The sequence below is a fragment of the Lagenorhynchus albirostris genome, chromosome 19 (genome assembly GCF_949774975.1).
Source record: "Lagenorhynchus albirostris chromosome 19, mLagAlb1.1, whole genome shotgun sequence".
In the NCBI taxonomy this organism is placed as follows: domain Eukaryota; kingdom Metazoa; phylum Chordata; class Mammalia; order Artiodactyla; family Delphinidae; genus Lagenorhynchus; species Lagenorhynchus albirostris.
The window spans coordinates 46,614,646-46,635,493 of record NC_083113.1 but is presented as its reverse complement, the minus strand read 5'-3'; the positions used below and the strand labels follow the sequence as shown (position 1 = coordinate 46,635,493).

The 20,848-nt window shown below is 39.0% G+C and overlaps 1 protein-coding gene across 2 annotated transcripts in view; it reads right to left on the bottom strand.

The window, feature by feature from the left end:
- Window positions 1–20,848, bottom strand: part of HYDIN (HYDIN axonemal central pair apparatus protein) — a 354,255-nt gene that overhangs the window by 304,602 nt on the left and 28,805 nt on the right. For both annotated transcript variants that reach the window (XM_060129934.1, XM_060129933.1), the window contains exons 5-6: window positions 16,916–17,115; window positions 8,104–8,228 (exon numbers count right to left, since the gene is read on the bottom strand). In XM_060129934.1, coding sequence (XP_059985917.1) covers window positions 8,104–8,228; window positions 16,916–17,115 — 325 coding nt within the window. The remainder of the gene's footprint in view (window positions 1–8,103; window positions 8,229–16,915; window positions 17,116–20,848) is intronic.

Here is a 20,848-nt window from a genome sequence, read left to right as displayed (position 1 = left end):
AAACATACAAAATGAAAACTGATATCACCAAAAAAAGAGAAATAGAAAATTCACATAGTTGTGGATTTTAATGACATCTTCCAATAACTAATAAAATAAGAAGAAAAACATTAGTAGAGATACAGACTGAACAATATGATTATTAACAAACTTGACCTAATTGATATCTGAGGAACTTGTACTCTTTTCAAGTACACTCATTTACCAAATGGAACACATTCTGGGCTATAATGTTAAGTCTCAACTATTTTCGAAGATAGAAATCATACAGAATTTGTTTTCTGTCACTAGTGGAACTCAGCTGGAAATCAATAACAAAAAGAAAACTAGAAAAATTCCCAAATGTTTAAATACTAAGCAACACACTGCTAAGTAGCCCATGGATCAAAGAAGATGTAAAAATGGAAATTCTAAAATATTGTCAATTATGTGTTAATGTAAATGAAACATATAAAAACATATGGGCTGAAGATATAGTCAGGTTTGGAGGAAAATTTATTGACTTAAATGCATATATTAGATAAGATGAAAGGTTAAAAATCAGTGCTCTAAGCATCTCTCCTAAGGTTTAGAAAAAGTACAACAAATTAAACCTACAGAAAGTAGAAGGAATGAAATAATAAAGAGTAGAAATCAATGATATTGAAAAGAAATGAACAATAGAGAAAATCATCAAAAGTTGGTTCTCTGAATAAAGCCCTAACAATACAGATCAAGAAATAAAAAGATACAAATTACCAATATCAATAATGAAAGAGGAGATATCACTATAGGTCCTAAAGACATTACACAGATTATATTATTATAAACAATTTTACGCCAGCAAATTAAAATTTTAGATTAAATGGGAAAATTCTTTGAAAAAGTTTACCAAAAATTACTAAGAAAAAATAGAAACATCTCAGTAGATCTATATCTACTAAAGAAACTGAATCCATTTTTAAAAGTCTCTAGACCCGAATGGCTTGAACAATGAATTTTTCAATCATTTAAGGAAAAAATAACATGAATCTTAAAAAAATTTTTCCAGAGAGAGTTTTAAAAGAGAATAATTCTCAACTTGTTTTATGAGACCAATTTGTTTTTTCAGACCAAAGACAAAGGCATTTCATGAAAACAAAATTACAGGCAGGCCAATCTTTCTCATGAATTTGGATGCCAAACTTTCAAAGAAAATATTAGCAAATCTAATCCAGGGATTTATTTAAATGATAATGGTTAAAACTTACATTTACCCCAGAATATAGCAGGGATTTAGTATTTGAAATTCAATCTGTGCATTAGAAGAATAAAAGTGAAATAATACATAATCATCTCAACAAAAGCAGAAGTAATTGATAAAATTCAAAACACATTCAAGATTGAAAGTCTTAGAAACCTAGCGATAGAAGGGAATTCACTTAATCTGATAAAGAGTATCCACTAAAGTCATCATACTAATTCATGAAACACTGAGCACTTGCCCTCTGAGACTGAGAACAAGAAAAGGATGTTTGGGGCTCCCCTGGTGGTGCAGTGGTTGAGGGTCCGCCTGCCGATGTGGGGGACGCAGGTTCATGCCCCGGTCTGGGGGGGATCCCGCGTGCTGCGGAGCGGCTGGGCCCGTGGGCCGTGGCCGCTGGGCCTGCGTGTCCGGGGCCTGTGCTCCGCAGCGGGAGAGGCCACAGCGGTGAGAGGCCGGCGTACCGCAAAAAAAAGAAAAAAGAGAGAAGAAAAGGATGTTCATTCACTATCATCATTTCCATTGATCACTGTACTGAAGGCCTAGCCTATGCAAGAAATAATAGGAAACAAAAGGCTAAAAATTTAAAAAGAAGAAAACTATGATTATTTGCAGATGACTGATTGTATATAAACAAAATCTAATATCATCTACAGATAAATCATGAGCTAATAAGTAAATTTATCAAGCTCTGTAGATAAACGATCAACATACAAAATTCAATATTTTGATACATTCACAAAAACTTAAAAAATGAAGTTAGAAAAAAACACACTAGTTATAAAAGAAAAAAATGATAAACTGTATTTCATCAAAATTAAATTACTTTGCTAAAGAAAAGAGCCGTTAAGAAATTAGAAAGATAATCCACTGATTGTGAGAAAATATTAACAATAATAATTTCTGAAAGACTTGTATGGAGAATATACAAAAACTACAGGCCAATAACAAAATGATAAATAACCCAATAAAGATTGGGCAAAAACCTTGAATACACACCTGAGAGTAGAAGATAAAAATAGAAGCACATGAAAAGTTACTCAACATTACAAGTCATTAGGGAAATGCAAATTTAAACCAGAAGAGATACCACTTCACTTCCACTAGAATGACTCAAATTAAAACAAAACAAATGAACAAACACAACAAAACAGAAATAGACTCAAAGATACAGAGAACAAACTGGTGGTTGCCAGAGGGGAGGGGACAGATGGGCAAAATAGGGACAGAGGATTAAAAGGTACAAACCTCCAGCTATAAAGTCAATGTCACAGCTCATGCAGCTCAGTATCAAAAAAACAAACAACCCAATCAAAAAATGGGTGGAAGAACTAAATAGACATTTCTCCAAAGAAGATATACAGATGGCCAACAAACACATGAAAAGATGCTCGACATCACTAATTATTAGAGAAATGCAAATCAAAACTACGATAAGGTATCACCTCACACTGGTCAGAATGGCCATCAGCAAAATATCTACAAACAATAAATGCTGGAGAGGGTGTGGAGAAAAGGGAACCCTCCTGCACAGCTGGTGGGAATGCAAATTGATACAGCCACTATGGAGAACAGTATGGAGGTTCCTTAAAAAACTAAAAATAAAACTACCATATGACCCAGCAATCCCACTACTGGGCGTATACCCCGAAAAAAACGTAATTCAAAAAGACACATGCACCCTATGTTCATTGCAGCACTATTTATAATAGCCAGGACATGAAAGCAAACTAAATGTCCATCGACAGATGAATGGATAAAGATGTGGTATATATATACAATGGACTATTACTCAGCCATAAAAAGGAACGAAACTGGGTCATTTGTAGAGATATGGATGGACCTAGAGTCTGTCATACAGAGTGAAGTAAGTCAGAAAGAGAAAAACAAATATCGTATAATATTGCTTATATATGGAATCCAGAAAAACGATACGGATGAACTTACTTGCAAAACAGAAATAGAGACACAGACGTGAGAACGGACGTATGGATATGTTGGGGGGGGATGAATTGGGAGAATGGGATTGACATATACACACTACTATGTATAAAATAGATAACTAATGAGAACCTACTGTATAGCACAGGGAACTCTACTCAGTGCTCTGTAGTGACCTAAATGGGAAGGAAATCCAAAAAAGAGGGGATATATGTATACATAGAGCATATGTATACATATACCATATGTATACGTATAGCTGATTCACTATACATATCAGACACTAACACAACATTGTAAAACAACTATATATTCCAATAAAAATTATTTTAAAAAATAAAAAAGCTAATGTCACAGGGATTAATGTACAACATAGTGAATATAGTAAATAATATTGTAATAACTTTGTATGGTGACAGATGGTCACCTGAAGTCTTCTTTCAAGTGTTGATTCTATTGATCCATGGGCAATCTAAGCCTGTTGGTCTCAAAACTCAACCAAGTAAAATATTTTGACATTATACCCCCAACATATATAAACTTGTTTGTTTATAAATTATACCCATATACTAGAATAGTCACATGTCAATTGTATTAAAAATACAACCAAAAATATTAAAAAAGGATGATGATAATATTTTAAAGATAATTTATTTGATATATTTACCATTTACCATTCACCATTTACCAATGGTGATCATTTTGCAATACATAAAAATATCAAATCACTATGTTGTACACCTGAAACTAATATTAATATTGTAAGTCAATTCAATTTTTAAAAAAACACATGACCAAGAGCTGGTGAGGATGTGGAGTAACTGGAACCCTTAAACATTGCTGGCGGGAATGTAAAATGCTTCAACCACTTTAGAAAACTTTTTGGAAGTTTCTTATAAAGTTAAGCATATAACTACTCTATGATCCAGCAATTCTACTCCCAAATATTTACCCGAGAGAAATAAACGTATATGTACACACACACACACACACACACACACACGACTTGTACAATAATGGTTATTAAAGCTTTATTCATAATAGCCCCAAACTTCAAACAATTCAGTTACATTAACAGAAGAATGGATAAACTATGTATAACCAAACAGTGGAATACTGCTCAGGAGTAAAAAGGGAATTGCCAATACACACAACAATATGAATAAATTTCAAAAACATTATGTTGAATGAAAGAAACCAGACTCAAAAGAGTATATACTGTATGAGTACATTTATCTGAAGTCCAAGAACAAGCAAAACTAATATAAGATGATAGAAATCAGAATCTCTGGGATGGCAGATGGAGGGATTGACTGGAAAGGGGCATGAGGGAACTTTCTGAGGTGATAGATGTTTTATATCTTGAATGTGTTACACAGGCATTTACATTTGTCAAAATGAATCAAACTGTACATTTAAGATCTGTGCATCTTATATCTAAATCATACCTCAATTTAAAAAGTAATAGAAGAATCACTTACAGGGTCCTCAAACATGAATGAATATATAGGAATAAATCTAATCAAAATGTTCACAACTTATACCCAGAAAACTGCTGCTGAGAGAAATTAAATAAAACCTAACTACATGCAGGGATAAACTGTGTTTATGATATACACAAAGGATTGAAAACTAGTGGGAAAGGATGAACTACTGCATAAGTATTGCTGAATAATGTGAAAAAAGACATACATTAAAAGCAGCTTTAAGTAGCACATTAAACTGGAGATTGAAATAACTAAAATACTCAATAAAACATTTTTCAAACTACTTTAAAACTGATCACTAACCTGATAGGAAAATAAGGACATTAAAGCAAAGTGAAGAATACCAGGAAATAATCTAGTGCCAAGGTTGTCTTTTGCCCTAGTGGACTTTGTTAACCCTTGAACTTCTGTTTTAACTATTGCATTGGGTGCCTAGGACAGGACATAAAGTCCAGGGCCTGCCCAAAGTAACGATGCTAAATCCAGAAACTACAAAACACAAAGAGGCATAAGATAATGATGGGGTTCAGAACACACTACCACAAAATATGGCACCTTGGCATATTAAATATTTCAAGCTGAAGGAACATAAGAAATGGCAGGTGCAAGAGGGATTTTCTTAACTTCTCCTGAAGCAGGCCACAGATCCCCCATGTGAGAGGTGCCCTCCAAGACCAGGTAGAAAGAAGCATGCGTATCTTCAAATATAGAGGGACATCAAGAGGAGCCTGAATAAACAGGCCTTACTGTTTCCCCCAGTTTGCTACTCTTAGCTCATGTCATTTTATTGTCCTGTCACGTTTTCCCACAACTCTCCATCCTTCATCGAACCAGCATAAAGGAATTCAGATTTTACTACTTCTTCAGATCTTCATTTCCTTATGAAGCCTCCCATATCATGAAAACTTATATTAAATAAATTTTTATGTTCTTCTCTTGTTAATCTGTCTTTTGTTACAGGGGCCCCATCTTAAAAACCTAAATGGGTAGAGGAAAAAGACATTTTTCCTCCTCTACAGATACCATGATTGAAAAACCATAAGAAACAACAAACAGCAAAATAAATAAATAGATGAGCAGACTTAATATGTTTGAATTACCACATACACAATATAAATATGTTTAATATATTTAAGAAATAAAAGGGAAACATGAAAAATAAAAGAGTAGACAGCAATCAGATTTGACAAGAACCAAATAAAACTTTCAGAAATTAAAATAATTATAATAATTGAAAAATTAAAACTCAGCAGGTGAGTCTTCGCTGAAGAGGGAATTATTGAATGGGACAATAGATAGGAAGACAGTATCCAGAGAAGTCTACAAAAAAATGGAAAACATAAAATAGAGGTTAAAAGTAATAAATAACAGACTAATAGTAGAGTAAGTAATAGAATAATAAAGTAGTTGGAATACCAGAATAAGATAATAGAATGGAGATGAGCCAATAACCCACATGGAGAAAAAAAAAAGAAACATGGTCCGCACCTGACACATACGCAAAACTGAAATCAAAGACAAATCATTAACTTAAACTAGCAGCTAAAACTACTGCCCTTCTAAAAGTAAACACAGGAGAACATATTCATGATCTTGGAAAAGGCAAAGATTTCTTAGCAAGAAGGCAAAAGCATTAATCTTGAAAGAAAAAAGGGCTTCCCTGGTGACGCAGTGGTTAAGAATCCACCTGCCAATGCAGTGGACACGGATTTGAGCCCTGGTCCGGGAAGATCCCACATGCCGTGGGGCAACTAAGCCTGTGCGCCACAACTACTGAGCCCGCATGCCACAACTACTGAAGTTCACGTGCCTAGAGCCCGTGCTCCGCAACAAGAGAAGCCACTGCAATGAGAAGCCCGCCCCCGCTCGCGGCAACTAGAGAAAGCCCACATGCAGCAACAAAGACCCAACACAGCCAAAAATAAATAAATTTTAAAAAGTTATTACATTTAAAAAAATGATAATACAGATTTCATAAAAATTTAAAATGTCAGCTCATCAAGAAATACCATTAAGGAAATGAAAAGGCAATCTACAGACTGGTAGAGAAAATTAACAACACATATACTTGACAAATGACTAGTATTCAGAATAACAAGTTGTAAAGTACTCTTACAAATTAATGATAAAAGGAAAAACAACTCAAAAATGAGCAAAAGACTTCAACACTTAAATTTAAAAGATACATGAAAAGCCAGCAAGCACATGAAAAGGTGCTGAACATCATTAATCATTAGAGAAATAAAAATTAAAACCACCAGAAGACATCACTTTATACATTCAGTATACCTAAAAGGAACAATACAACACTATGGGTAGGCGAGGGTGTGAAGCAACTGGAACTCCCAAGCTTGGCTGGTGGGAGTGTAAAATGGCACTACTTTGAAAAACTGACATCCCTGGTGGGTTATGTACTGTGCTTTTAATCTTCCACTGTTGGGTTACATGGGCCAAAACTTCCCGCTTTTGCTTAAGCTAGTCCAGGTTAGGTTTTTCTTACTAGCAGCCAGTGAATTGTGGACAACACTAAAGGATAAATATAGATTGTGCCACTGATTATGAATTGTTGTTATGCTGGGCAGTGTGGAGCCAGGACCACTTAACCACACGTCCTTATTCAAGGGCTTGATTGATCCTGCTCAGATAAGCATCCACAAAGTCAGCAACTCTGAACTATGACCTAGGTATCATTTGTTGCTTTTTCCCTGACTGTGCACTTCTGTTTTCTCCCTACAGTGACCTTCTGATGCAGACAATCTGGATCAATCAACACAAATGGGTAAAAAAGAAGTGAGAAGGAAATGAGAAAAATCATGAAATAATAAATAGTAGTAATAAATATTAATTTGAAAACCAACTTCAGAGACTCGCGTAATGTACATGCAGTCTACATGACCATAGATTAAATATTTGCAAAAACAATAAGTGAATTTTCATTACTATCCTGGGTGGGGCCTTCAAGAAAATGCTAGCAGCAATAGACAAAGTCCTAGATTTAAGTAAGACATTTGTATATTCTAAGGATTAAAGTAACTGGATCTTACATCCAGTTAGAGGACACACACAAGAACATTCTGAACTCGGGTCTGTATTTTTTAAATGTTAGACTAATGCAGCAGTAACTGGAAAACCCATGTGTTATTACGTTACCTTCAAGTTCCCATTTACATATAAATAACCTCAGCCTACCAGTGTAACTTCTGGGTATGGGTTTCTTCCGTCCCTTCTGAGCCCTATATTTCTCAGGCTTTCAAGCACAGGAGAAACTTGTAGGTGGGATTTATACGTGGCTCAGCATCATTTCTGCTGGAGGCGTTCAGTCTTTAGTTCTTTACCTTGTGGGTCTTAGCTTACTCTAACGCAGCCAAAATAACCATTTCCTGTTTTGCCTCATCATGTTTTCCATCTGACCTTTCTTAAAATGTAGAACTTTTAACAAAGAATAACACATACCTGTGTCATAACACACAATAAGTTTTTCGCTGTGATTGCCCACGGTTTGTGGCTCAAAATCCACTTCCAGTTGCATGGACTCTCCTACATTAAGGGTTCCAATAGATGGCTCTACAGAGAAGGGCCTGCAACACACATGGAGACACATCATCAGAACACATTCCTATATGTACACATATAGCTGATTCACTTCCTTGTACAGCAGAAACTAATGCAACACTGTAAAGCAATTATACTCCAATAAAAAAAAAAAAGAACACATTCCCGCCTAGTGTGAGGGGAAAGGGGAGAGGAGACATGAGTTCCAGTTCTGCAGACAACACAGACCCGACACCACAATTCAGCGATTCATAAGGATACCTTCCCGTTAATGTGAAAGAACTTTAGTATTAATGTTAAAATAACAGTAATAGAACAACAAATGTAAGAAAAACTTAAATGATGCATAATATTCTTGTTTGTATCCTTGCCATTTAGCCTTTCTTTTAACATTCACTGAGTGATTCCGGTAAAGGACAGACTTATAACATGTACGCAAATACTGTAATTTGCAAAAGAACAGTACCTTCAAAGGGATAAAAATCAAGTTTTGCGAGAGTTCAGCGAAGAGAGGGTTTTATGACGGAAAAACATACCAGAGTCTCAAAAGTAAAGTGATCACACAATCACACAAGGATAAGGTGAGGGCAGTCTAACAAGGGGTCTTTTTAAAAGGGGGGAAGGGGTGTAGGGAAACTACAAGAGATGATGCAATTGCCCAGGGTTGTTAACAGTAGAACTGTTACCACCTCTAGGCCCAAAGAGCCAAGGAGAAGGAATGGTTTTGAAACCCACCAGAGTCCTAAGAGAAGGCTGCCTTATGAGGCTCAAAGGGCTTTAGTTAAGAGAGACAGTCAGCCCAGGAGACCTCACACATAGGACACTAGGGGGAAAAGTGCCTTGACCTCACATCCTTTGCCTGATTGCCTGCTGGGACTCCCACTGGCTGAACCCAACCAGAAGCCAAAGGCATGGGGAGCCTAATGACCTCTGCCATATAGGTTAGCCTCCTGGGTGAGAGTAAGCTGGAGAAGGGTGGAGAGCATTTGGAAAGGCAAACTGGGGACATCTGTGTCTTGAAAATAGAATTTGGGCATGGAGACCTTATGGGGAGGTAGGGTGGATCTACAAACAGGAAACAGTTGACTTTAATTGTCCTGGAAAGGAAGAGTAAGAGAGAAGCTGGATCTGATCATGAAGTACCTTAAATAACTTACAGAGCTCTTCCTTCTAAACAGGAAACCCAGCCCTTTTAATTATTTTCATGGTCCATTTCACTTCTTTAAATTGCCAGTTTTTCAAAATAATGTGTTGGACAATGTATCTGGCAGGCTAAGCTGTTTCTGATTATTTACTTCTATCTCAACTGTTTTTAGTCTTCAGTCCTTAAACCTTCCCTTAGATAATGAACTTAATTTCAGAAAACCTAACCTTTCTTCTATGAGGGTACGGAGCTTACAGCATGGGTAGCACTTGGTGGTACCTGAGATTATCACTGCAGGACCTCGAGTGCTTCCTACCACGGGCACTTGTTTATTTTCTCTGGTGCCCTCTATTTGGATTGCCCTCTCCTTTCACTACTTTCCCATTCCTTTGTCTGTCCTTTTCCCATACCTTCAGCACCAAACCTCCAATGAACTCCAGGCACTGTTGTAGGGGCACCATGAGGTAGTAGGTACTAGCCTGGAGCCAACTGAATAAGTTCAAAACCCAGATCAGCCATGAGCTTGGGTAAGTCACTGAACATTCAGTTTCCTCAACTGTAAAATGAGGATAAAGACAGCACCCATTTCACAGGGTTGTAGTGAGAATTAAAGGAGTTGATAGAGGTAAAGGCGTAGAATAATGTCTGGCATGTAGGAAATGCTAAACAAATGTTTATTATTATTTTTTGTTATTGCTATTGTTATCTCCCTCATTGGCAGCCGGAGGACGATCTTGGGTATTCAGGTTTTTATCATCCTCCTCTCAATCCTTCACACTGCTCTAGAGACATTGTAAAAAATCACACACAGGATATAACACATCAATCTCTTGTTCAAACACCTTCAGTGGCCCCCATAACTTATGTAATAAAGTTCAAAGTCCTCGACATTTGAGGTCCCACACAATCTACTCCCAACTAGTTTTGGCCTTCTCATTAAACAGATACATCTGTCCAAATACATTATACACCTGTCACATTCCATGTCAGACTGGGGTGGGACGGAATGGGAGGGCTTTAGTCTCTACACCCATAACCTTCCCCAGCACTGCACCTACTCTTCCTTCCAACCAGACAGTGCCCCCTACATAGTTCCAGAACTGCTTGGGTCAGATAGGAACATTCACCGTTTCCATGTCATACTCCTTCCAAAGTCACCCATCATAGCCTAGACTCAAAGTTACCTTTTAAATAGAATCTTTCCTGATTCTCTCTCTTATTAATAATGTCTCCTTCCTCTCAGAGGCTATAACTTTATTTTTACTTCTTACATTAGCTCACCTTGTACAATAATAAGTTTTCATGCCTGTCTCTCCCAATAGCTAGAGACTCTTGAGATGAAAGGAAAGAGAAAGCAAACAAAATTTCATTAGCACATACTCTATGCTGGGTACTACAGTAGGCACTTTACATATGTCAATTCTTTTAATCCTCACAAACTCTTGAGAAAGTAGGTCTTGTTATTTGCATTTTAGATACGAGAAAGCAGATGCTCTAAAAGGGCAGGCAACTGGCCCAAAGCTACCCAACTAGGTAGTGGTAGAGCAGGGATGGAAGCCTGCCTTCAAGTTTTTTTCTGTCTCCCCAAACCATCCCTGAATGTGGAAGCCACCTGGTTAGATTCATCTTTGTGTCTCTCACTACCCCATGCATAGCTCTTTACTCATAGAAGCCTCTCAAAAGAGGTTGTTAAATTGAATTATAATCAACTTTTAAAGGGAAATTAAAAAGATCTCTAATCTTTATTTAATCTTTATAACAACGTGGCGGAACAGAAAAGGAGCAGACTTTTGGTATCACAAGAATCTCTGCTTGATGGGAGATGAAGGTGAGTCTCAGCGTCTTTAAAGTTCTTTCCTTCCTTATGGCCTCAGGAAGAATCTGAAGAATTGAGAACTGGCCCCAGTTTCCTGGCTTTGGGAACAACATTGTAACATTCTCTTCTACCTCCGCTTCCCCAGTTTCTAATATTTTTCTCCCTACACTGTGCTTTCATTTTTTTTTCCAAACATTTCTTAGTAGCAAAATAACAGTTTTGAAATGAATTGGATAGTATTACATTACAGAACGTAAGCTAATTTTCTATGGACAAAGGGACTCTTCTTAGGACCTCCAGAAATCCTAATTCCATACAGTGGTAACAGATTCTTCCCTTTTGTGCTAATTGTTGGGTTTATATTACACTAAACTTCTTCAGTGGTTAGAAAATCACCTGGGATAGCCATATGCTACTTAGAGCCGCCTAAGCTTTCTCTATAAGTCAGACATTAATTGGATAGAGTGTGTTAAGTTCTGGTGCTTAAACATTGTCTATAATTTGATTTTGTATTCATTTTACTAGAGGCAGACAGGCTGAAAAGGCTAGAGAATACCAAGTACCAGAAAATGATCTTACAGAGAGGTAAAATGTGCTGTTCCTCCAGGGTATAAAGCTGCCTCTGTCTACCAGAATGTCTGGTTTCGATATCACATCCTCATTAATACCGAATACTTGATTAGGGAGGGAACTCGGGTTTGTGTAAAATCATGAGCCACAAGAAAGATTTTGAGTTTTTGTTCAATCCACTATGAACTGCTCTTAAGAACTAAAACTATTCCATTCAAATGATTCAATATTTTAGCAGAAGACTAAATACTGGTTCTATTATATTAAACATTGAATATAAAATTAGTATTTTTCCTTCAGATAATCTTTCTTATTAACTGATTCCTAAATTGAGATTTTAGATTTTGAAAGTGCTCCTTAATTCTTTCTATTTCACCTTCCAAAATTAATCCTACTTTAATCATCAAAGTTATTCTGGTACCTACTCGAGTTTTAGGTCAAATCTGTAATAAAGGTGAAGAGTAATTGTTTATGTTCTCTGTATACTTTATAGCACATTGAGGCTCCTTTTATTAGTGTAAAAAAACACTATGCCTCTTTTATAGTACTTGGAGCATGATTTTTTATTTTAAATTATTGTAAAGGTTTATAGTTGTAGCTCTGCTGTTGTGATATATTGTTGGTTAGGCATCCTATAAACATTTATTAAGCACTTATTTATTCTAGACACTTTGCTAGATGCTGGGGACATACAAATGAAAAGAGATACAATCCTTGCATCTGAGATCATATTCTAATGGGAGCAACAGACACATAAAGTTTTATTTTTTATAATTTATATGAACCTGACCACTTATAAACTTCACCATTAATTAAATCATTATTTCAATGAAAAGAATATGATTTGTTTTTTAAACAATTTCCTGTGAGATATTATTTCTAACTGTATAATGCCTATAAAAGCAGCAAGACCAAGAGTATAGACCCTATGTTTTTGACTCCAAATTCTCAAACTACATATACTGCTCCACTATGTCTATTGACAATCATGTTGTCAATGAAAGAGTGGTCCTCAGCCCTGTCTGTGCAACACAATCACCTGTGCACTTTTCAGAATGGCTACTCATCAGGGAATCCCCTCAGACATTCTGATTCAATAAAATGTGACCACAAATTCAACTGCATTCTTTCTCATTGTAGTCGTTAGGGTTTTCAGTTGCAAACAATAGAAACCAATTCTGGCTAACTTAGACAGAAAAGGGATTTATTGGAAGGATTTGAGGTAGCTCACAGAATTGACATCATGGTTGGAATACATGCATTTTGTGGAAAGAACCATTTTGTGCATAAAAGTACCATTTTGTGCAGAGTCTAAACAGGAAAACAAAAATAAACAGGAAATTTAATTGAAAGACTTGGTTACACAGAAGATGAAAGCTATGAAAAGCCCAACTTAAGATGGTGAGACAGCTCAGGGATTGGTAATAGCAGTAAGCCATTTCCACCACTGGGCTGGAAACCAAAGGAGAGGAGGAAGTATTAGCAGATCCTGGGGACCTGGCAGAAGTTGGAACCATAGCAGGTCCGTCTGACAGGAGCTAGAACCACAGAGGAGATACAGCTGCTTGCTGGGGACTCTACTGAAGTTAGACAGGGAGGAAGAGAAATACTCTGACTTCTTCCTACTCTCCAACCTCCTTCTAGTGCCCCCCACTGGTCAAACCCAGGTGGAATCCAGCAGGTCGTGGAGGCTAGAGGGGCTAACACAGCCCAACATAGATACTGAGCAAAGCCTGGGAAGGGCAAGGAATGGATCTTGAGGTAAACAAGGCCAGAACTGGCCCATGTTTGTTTTAATCCAAGTTTTGCTACTAACTTACTGGGGGAACTTGGCTAAGTCATTTACCTTCTCAGACCTTACTTCTTTCATCTGTAAAATGGGAATGTTGGACTAGAGTTTTTAATGTCATTATGATTGCTGGCTAGTCCTTGAGTTAGCTCACCATTTTACCTTAGAAGTGTTTCTACATTAGGAAAAGATGATTCACATTCACAGTTACATGGATATAAAAGTTTTAGATCTTTTCCCGCAACTTCACACTATTAAATCTGTGATTTTGTTTCACTTTACATGAATGTATTGCCAATTATGTGTAGTTTTTAAGATTCAGCCAAACAGTTCAGGAAGATGTGCTGCCTGTGCTTGTTTTTCCACCTTAGGTGGACTCTCTTTTTCATTGGAACAATACCAATGTCACAGGAAGTTTTTAATGTGTATTATGGATGGTGGTTATGAAAGTTCTTTTTTTTTTTTAACCAAAAGAGATTGGTTCTTTCTAAGTCATGGTGAGCCAGTTGAACAACTTGCTCTCTTCCTTTCAATCAAAATATGAGTCTCACCACGAAATGACAAAAGAAGCCTTTATAAGCACTTTGACAATGTCAGGAGACACTGATTTTCAAAAGAATTTTTCCTTTGCCTCTGACGGTTGGTTTATCTAAAGTGGGTCAGAGTCCTGCTTCTACCCAGGATGTAGAGAGCTGAAAAGAGTGTTTCTTTTACCCTAACAACAACAACAACAACAAAAAACCAGATAAACAACAAAATCACAATTTTTCTCAAACCCATTAGAGAGCTGAGATTGCAGGGCAAACAAAAATGGACAATCCCCTGCCCCTAAAGAAGACAAGACATGTGCAGAGTATTTCACCTGTGGCAGATAGAACATTCCTACAAGCAGAAGAAATGGTGAGAGAGGATGGAGAAAAGAAATATTTGAAGAGATAATGGCTGATGTTTTCCAAAAATAATGACAGATCCAAGAAGCTCAGAGAACTTCATGCAGGATTGAAACGAAAACCAAATAAAAGCAAAATAAGATCCTTAAACCAAAAAACAACCAAAAACAAAATCCACATCTAGACACATCACATTCAAACTGCTAAAAACCAAATATAAAGACAAAATCTTGAGGCGGCCCAAGAAAAAGACATAATTACCTACAGAAGAACAAAGCTAGGAATTACAGCAGAATTCTCATTAGAAAAATGTAAGCCAAAAGACAATGAAGTGACATCTTTAAAGTACTAAAAAAAAGTGTATATATAACTGCCATTTCACAATTCTATACTGTAGAGAAAAAATCTTTCAAAAAATGAAGGCAAAATACTTTTTTTCAAGTAGACAAAAACTGAGGTAATATCCACTAGATCTGTGCTACAGGAAATATTAGTTTTTCAGCCAGGAAAAAATGATACCAAACAGAAACTTGAATCTACATGAAATGGTTTAGAGCTAGTGATGCTCCTGGGACACATGTAAGAATAAACACAAATTCCCTCCTGAGGGATGTGCCTCAACCCACATTATGGCATCCCTGCTACCTACAATATGGCAGACCAAGTAACCCGAAAACTCTTCCACCAGAAAATACCTAGAAAGTCTGGATAAAATATAACTTACATAAATGTGTAGCTGAGCATGCAAAAAAAAAGAGGCAAATCCACAGGATTCAAAAACAAGAGGAAATAAGAACCAGAGCAGTAAGCCACTGAGTCCTTGAAGCCTGGGTTTTAACAGCCCTGCTAATAGCAGCAGGATACAAGGTCTTGGGATGGTTAAGTCAGGGGAATGGTAACAAAATCCCCATATAAACCTGGGAAACTTCAAAGGTTACCAAAACATTCTCCCATTAGCACAAGGAAAGATGTCTATCGTGGTTTTGAATGAGGGAAACAAGGATTCTCTAGGGAATTCATACTTTGGACATGTGTATTCTACCAGTTTAGGGTTTAGATATGCATGATCAGTCCAGGAACCCGTAAGCCGAGAAATTACCAGAGAGGCAGTCCATGTAGTCTAATCTATGTAGTAGAGTCTATGTAGTCTAATCTTTGGGAACCAGGCAGAAGTCAATGCTCATCCTTACTGGAGAGATGTGTCCTTAAACTAGAGATTGTCCTTAAACTAGCGAAGGATTCCACAGATAAAGCCCTTATGAAAATGACCCAGCTCAATACCTGCCTTATTTTTAAAAAGTCATAGAAAAAGAACTTGACCTTCTGTCTCCTGTGTTCCCAAGCTGGCCATTCTTGTTATGGCCCTGCTAATCAGCCAGCATCTTCACGTCCCATAACAACGATTCTTCCCCATCTTATAAGAGAGATCACTGAGGGCAAGGATTGTCCCATAATATTTATATTGTCCCATAATGTCTACTACACTATAGCTACACCATAAATTATCAGATTAAAATCAAACAGCTTCACTTACTAGCTATGTGCTCTTGAGCAAGTTATACAACCTCTCTATTGCTCAGCTTTCTCATCTTCAAAGCAGGTTGAGTTCTTCTCATATATCATCACTTCAAACTCTTCTTCTGCCTCCTTCTATTTTTAAAGATGTTTGTGATTACACCTGGCCCACCCAGATCATCCAGGATAATCTGCCCATTTTAAGGTCAGCTGATTAGCAACCTTAATTACATCTACAGCCCTAGTCCCCTCTGTCATGTAACACTACACATTTCCAGGTTCTGGGGATTAGGACATGCACATATTTGAGGAGCCATTATTCTGCCCACCACACTGGCAGTAGGTCATTTAAAGAAACAATAAAAGAAGAAACACTCACTACAGTACTTGCTACATACCAGCAGTTTATGTTTATTAATTCATCTATTCCTCACAACAACCCCATAAGGTGGCTACTTTCCCCCGTTTTTCAGATAAGAAAATTGTGGGTGGCCTGTAAAGCTGGACAAGGCAAAGAAATGGATCCTCCCATCAAGCCTCCAGAAAAGAACACAGCCCTGCCCACACTGGGAGTTTAGCCCAGTGACGATTCTGATCTACTGAAGGGTCTGATAATAGATTTGTGTTGTTTCAAGCCATGAAGTTTGTGGTAATTTATTACAATAGGAGTAGAAAACTAATACAGCCAGTTATAAAAGTCTCAGTCACAACAAATATGTTTATTAATATATTCCCATGAGCCATTCGCTATGCTAAACAGAAAGTCTCTTATCCAGCATTTCAGAAAACCACCCGTACCCAAACAGGTAACCTTGAATTTTGGGTTCCTCGTGGGATGAAGTAGTCTGCCCCACATCATTGAGGGCTCCCATCCTTGCAAGTGAAGACTGTAATAAGCAGTTGCATCTTGACTGCTATTCTAGGAGACTACATGTGCTGACTAGATTTAGTTATAATCAATCAAAAACAAAAGCTGAAGGAATGCGTACCTATGAGTTTTGAGGTGAAACACAGCATCTTTGTTGCCAATGTTTCGCACCAGCAGAATCTTCTGAGTGCTGTATTTAACAGGGCAAGCAGAAAAATTCAGCTTGTCAGGAAAATCTAGGATGGCTCGTGCACCTCTAGCTTTGATGGGCACAATAAACTTTTCTCTTTCAGTGACACAGGTCAACATATGGGCATAGTCCTACAAGAGAAGGGTATAATCATTACTTGTGGAAACACCAACATGACCAAGATAACTGCAAGAAATATGGCTGTATGCCAAGCATCTTGCAAAACAACTTAATATATATATATATTCTATGAAACCTTCTCAAGACAATTATGGATGTACCTTCAATGAGATACTCTTTTCTAAGAAAAAGAGAACAGTTCAAGTATTAAAACCTACAAGCTGGGCTTCCCTGGTGGCGCAGTGGTTGAGAGTCCGCCTGCCGATGCAGGGGACACGGGTTCATGTCCCGGTATGGGAGGATCCCACGTGCCGCGGAGTGGCTGGGCCCGTGAGCCATGGCCGCTGAGCGTGCGCGTCCGGAGCCTGTGCTCCGCAACGGGAGACGCCACAACAGTGAGAGGCCCACGTACCAACAAAAAAAAAAAAAAAAAAAAAAAAAACCTACAAGCCAATAGAGAAGCTTATGCTTCTTATGTTTCCCGGATATTAGGGAGGTGGGATGTGGGACAGTTGAGGCTCATTCTTCTTTAGATCAGAGGAGGTTCACACCAGTAACTTCACGTCCTCCTTCTAAACCCTACCTACTTATCCTTCAAGCCATGTGTTAGACTGATAGCTCCGAATAATGGTCTCTCTATGACCACATTCTTTGAAATACGACTGTGCAGCTTCTCCATCATGAGTGGAGTCTATTTCTTTACCCTGTGCTTTGACCACTGGAATGTGGCAGACGTTATGCTATGCCAGTTCCAAGCTAAGGCCTCAAGAAGCTTTGGGCATTTCCATTCTTGCTCTTGAAACTCTGCCATGTACACAAGCCTGGTCTAGCCTACGGCAGGATGGGAGCCCAGACGTCCCATGCTAGACCAGCCTACTGCCCCAGATATGTGAGAGAGCCCAGCCAAGTTAAGCAGAGTTGCCTACCCAACTCACGAGTGGGCCCAGTCAAGATTAGCTAAACCACAGTCTGGTGAGCCATAATATCCATAACTGAATTTGGGAGTGGTCTGTCATTATACAACAATCGCTAACCTATTCAAAGCCCATTGTAAACCTCACCTCTTGGGCAAAGCCATTACTGACCATTCCAAATAAAAATGCTGAGGCCCTAGGCACCCATCGTCCCCAATCTTGAGTCTAAATGCAACAGAAATGTTGAATTAAGTCACCCTTTATCTCCTCTCATAAGATAGGAAAATGGAAATCTCATCCTCAATGCAACGAAGAAAAAGTTAAAAGTAAACCATCACCAACAAGCAAACCTAAATGTGAAAGGAAAGCATTAACAGTCTCCTCAAGAATAGGCTCAGGGGGCTTCCCTGGTGGCTCAGTGGTTAAGAATCCGCCTGCCAATGCAGGGGACACAGGTTCAAGCCCTGACCCAGGAAGATCCCACATGCCACGGAGCAACTAAGCCCGTGCGCCACAACTACTGAGCCCGTGAGCCACAACTACTGAGCCCACATGCCACAACTACTGAAGCCCGCGCGCCTAAAGCCCATGCTCCGCAACAAGAGAAGCCACGACAATGAGAAGCCCACACACCGCCACAAAGAGTAGCCCCCGCTCCCCACAAGTAGGGAAAGCCTGCATGCAGCAACGAAGACCCAATGCAGCCAAAAATAAATAAATAAAATAAAATAAAAAAGAATAGGCTCAGAAGTCACTGTGAAAGGAATTTGCTATCTAAACCAGGTTCATTTTCCTTCATTTTAAGTTTCCCCATCATTTTAGTGTGTGTTTTGGCTGCAAGGCAATCTTTATAAGTATAAAGGCCTCTTGGAACTTAAGCTTCCTTTTGGTAATCATGCAGTAAATGGTTTTCAGTGGTGGAGGTTTAAAACCTCTCTTTGGACTTTAGGCACAGAGCAGGAATGGGAATGTCTGACATACTGACTGACATTTAGACCTGGCCATGCACTCAATTTCACGAAACCCACAGGACAAGTAGAAAGCAGTGGTATCCCCAATTCGTTTATTCATACAACCATGTTTATTAAGTGTCCAGGTGCCAGGCACCGAGCTGGGTCTGGGTATGCAACTGAGTAGTAAAGGCAGACGTGGATCACTTCGAGCTTACATAGTGATGGAAGAGACAGTGAGCATATCTAATGTACAATGTAATACATACACAAATATATTAAATAAATATAAAGAGAAAATAGCCAGGAATGTTCCCACGACAGAGCTTTACACCTGCAGTCTCTCTGCCTCCCTGAACTCCAAACTCATACCCAGCAGCCAGATCAACATCTCACTGGATACAAACTTACCATGGCCCAAAGCGAAGCTGCTGACCAATGCCACTGCCTGCAACTGTGCATAAAGATACCCTACCCAGGGAAGGAACGGGGCCTGAAATCCAGTCCACTCTGCTGGCTCCAACTGAATCGGCCTACAGGGGCAGCCTTTTTCTCATGCCCACAAAAGCTCCACAATGCCAACTGAGGTCCTGCTCATGACCTTCCTTCCACCCTAAATCTGTCCCCTCACTGCCTCTCCATCTTGGTACATGAATCTCCATCCTTCCACTGGCCTGGATTTAATATCCTGGCATGAGGCATCCTTGATCACTCTGTTTCTCAATTTCTTAGTAAATCTCGTAGGACTGACCTCCAAAATATATCCAGACCACAAACACGTCTCACTACTTCCACCCTGCCACCCTGACCCTAGCCACTCCAATCTTTCCTGGGCTAACTGGACTCTATTTCAACCCTTGCTCCCTAAAGTCTATTTTCCACACAAAGGCCAGAGGGATCCAGTTAAAATATAAGTCAGCTCAGGAGGCTCCTCCATTCAGAATCTCCCAAGCAGAGAGCTGGGGGGCTCTGAGTGCTAGGGTCTGGCACCCCTGTCATTTCTCTGGCCACACCTCCCCCCTCCCCCACTTGCGTCTGTGCTCCAGCTACAGGTTTCCTTGCTGTCTCTTGAGTATTCTAGAGATGCTCTCCCTTCAGAGCCTGCAAACTCGATGTTCGTTCCATCCAGAACATGCTTTCCTGTAATTATTCACATTGCTTGCTCCCTCACTTCCTTCAGGACTTTGCACAATGTCCATTTTCTCCCTGAGGCCTCCCCTGATTGCCCTATTGTAAACTTAACTCTCCCTCTCCTGTCCCATCACTCCCTAGCCTTTCGTTTGCTTTAGTTTTCCCAAAGCCATCTAATATATTATATATGTTACCTATTTATTGAGTCTATTGTATGCCTCCCCCCATATCTCCATGTCAACAGGGATTCTGCCCATCATATTGACTTCACATATCCAGCTCCTAGAACAGGGCGTGGTACTTAGTAAACATTCAACAAATATTTGCTAAAGACAGGCAAATGAGTACTATAATGCTGAGTGAAGAGAAATAAAGCATAAGGGAATAAAGAGTGAGTGGGGGGGCTTCCCTGGTGGTGCAGTGGTTGAGAGTCCGCCTGCCGATGCAGGGGACGTGGGTTCGTGCTCTGTTCCGGGAGGATTCCGCGTGCCGCGGAGCGGCTGGGCCCGTGAGCCATGGCCGCTGAGCCTGCGCGTCCGGAGCCTGTGCTCCGCAACGGGAGAGGCCACAGCAGTGAGAGGCCCGCGTACCGCAAGGAAAAAAAAAAAAGAGTGAGTGGGAAAAGGCCTCTATGAGGAGGTGACATTCCAGCAGAAATCTAAGTGAAAGGAGAAATGACGTCATGGGGGTGGGTGGTAATCTGGGCGAAGCATGATTCAGAGACTGTGGCCATAGGGGAATAAGGTAAG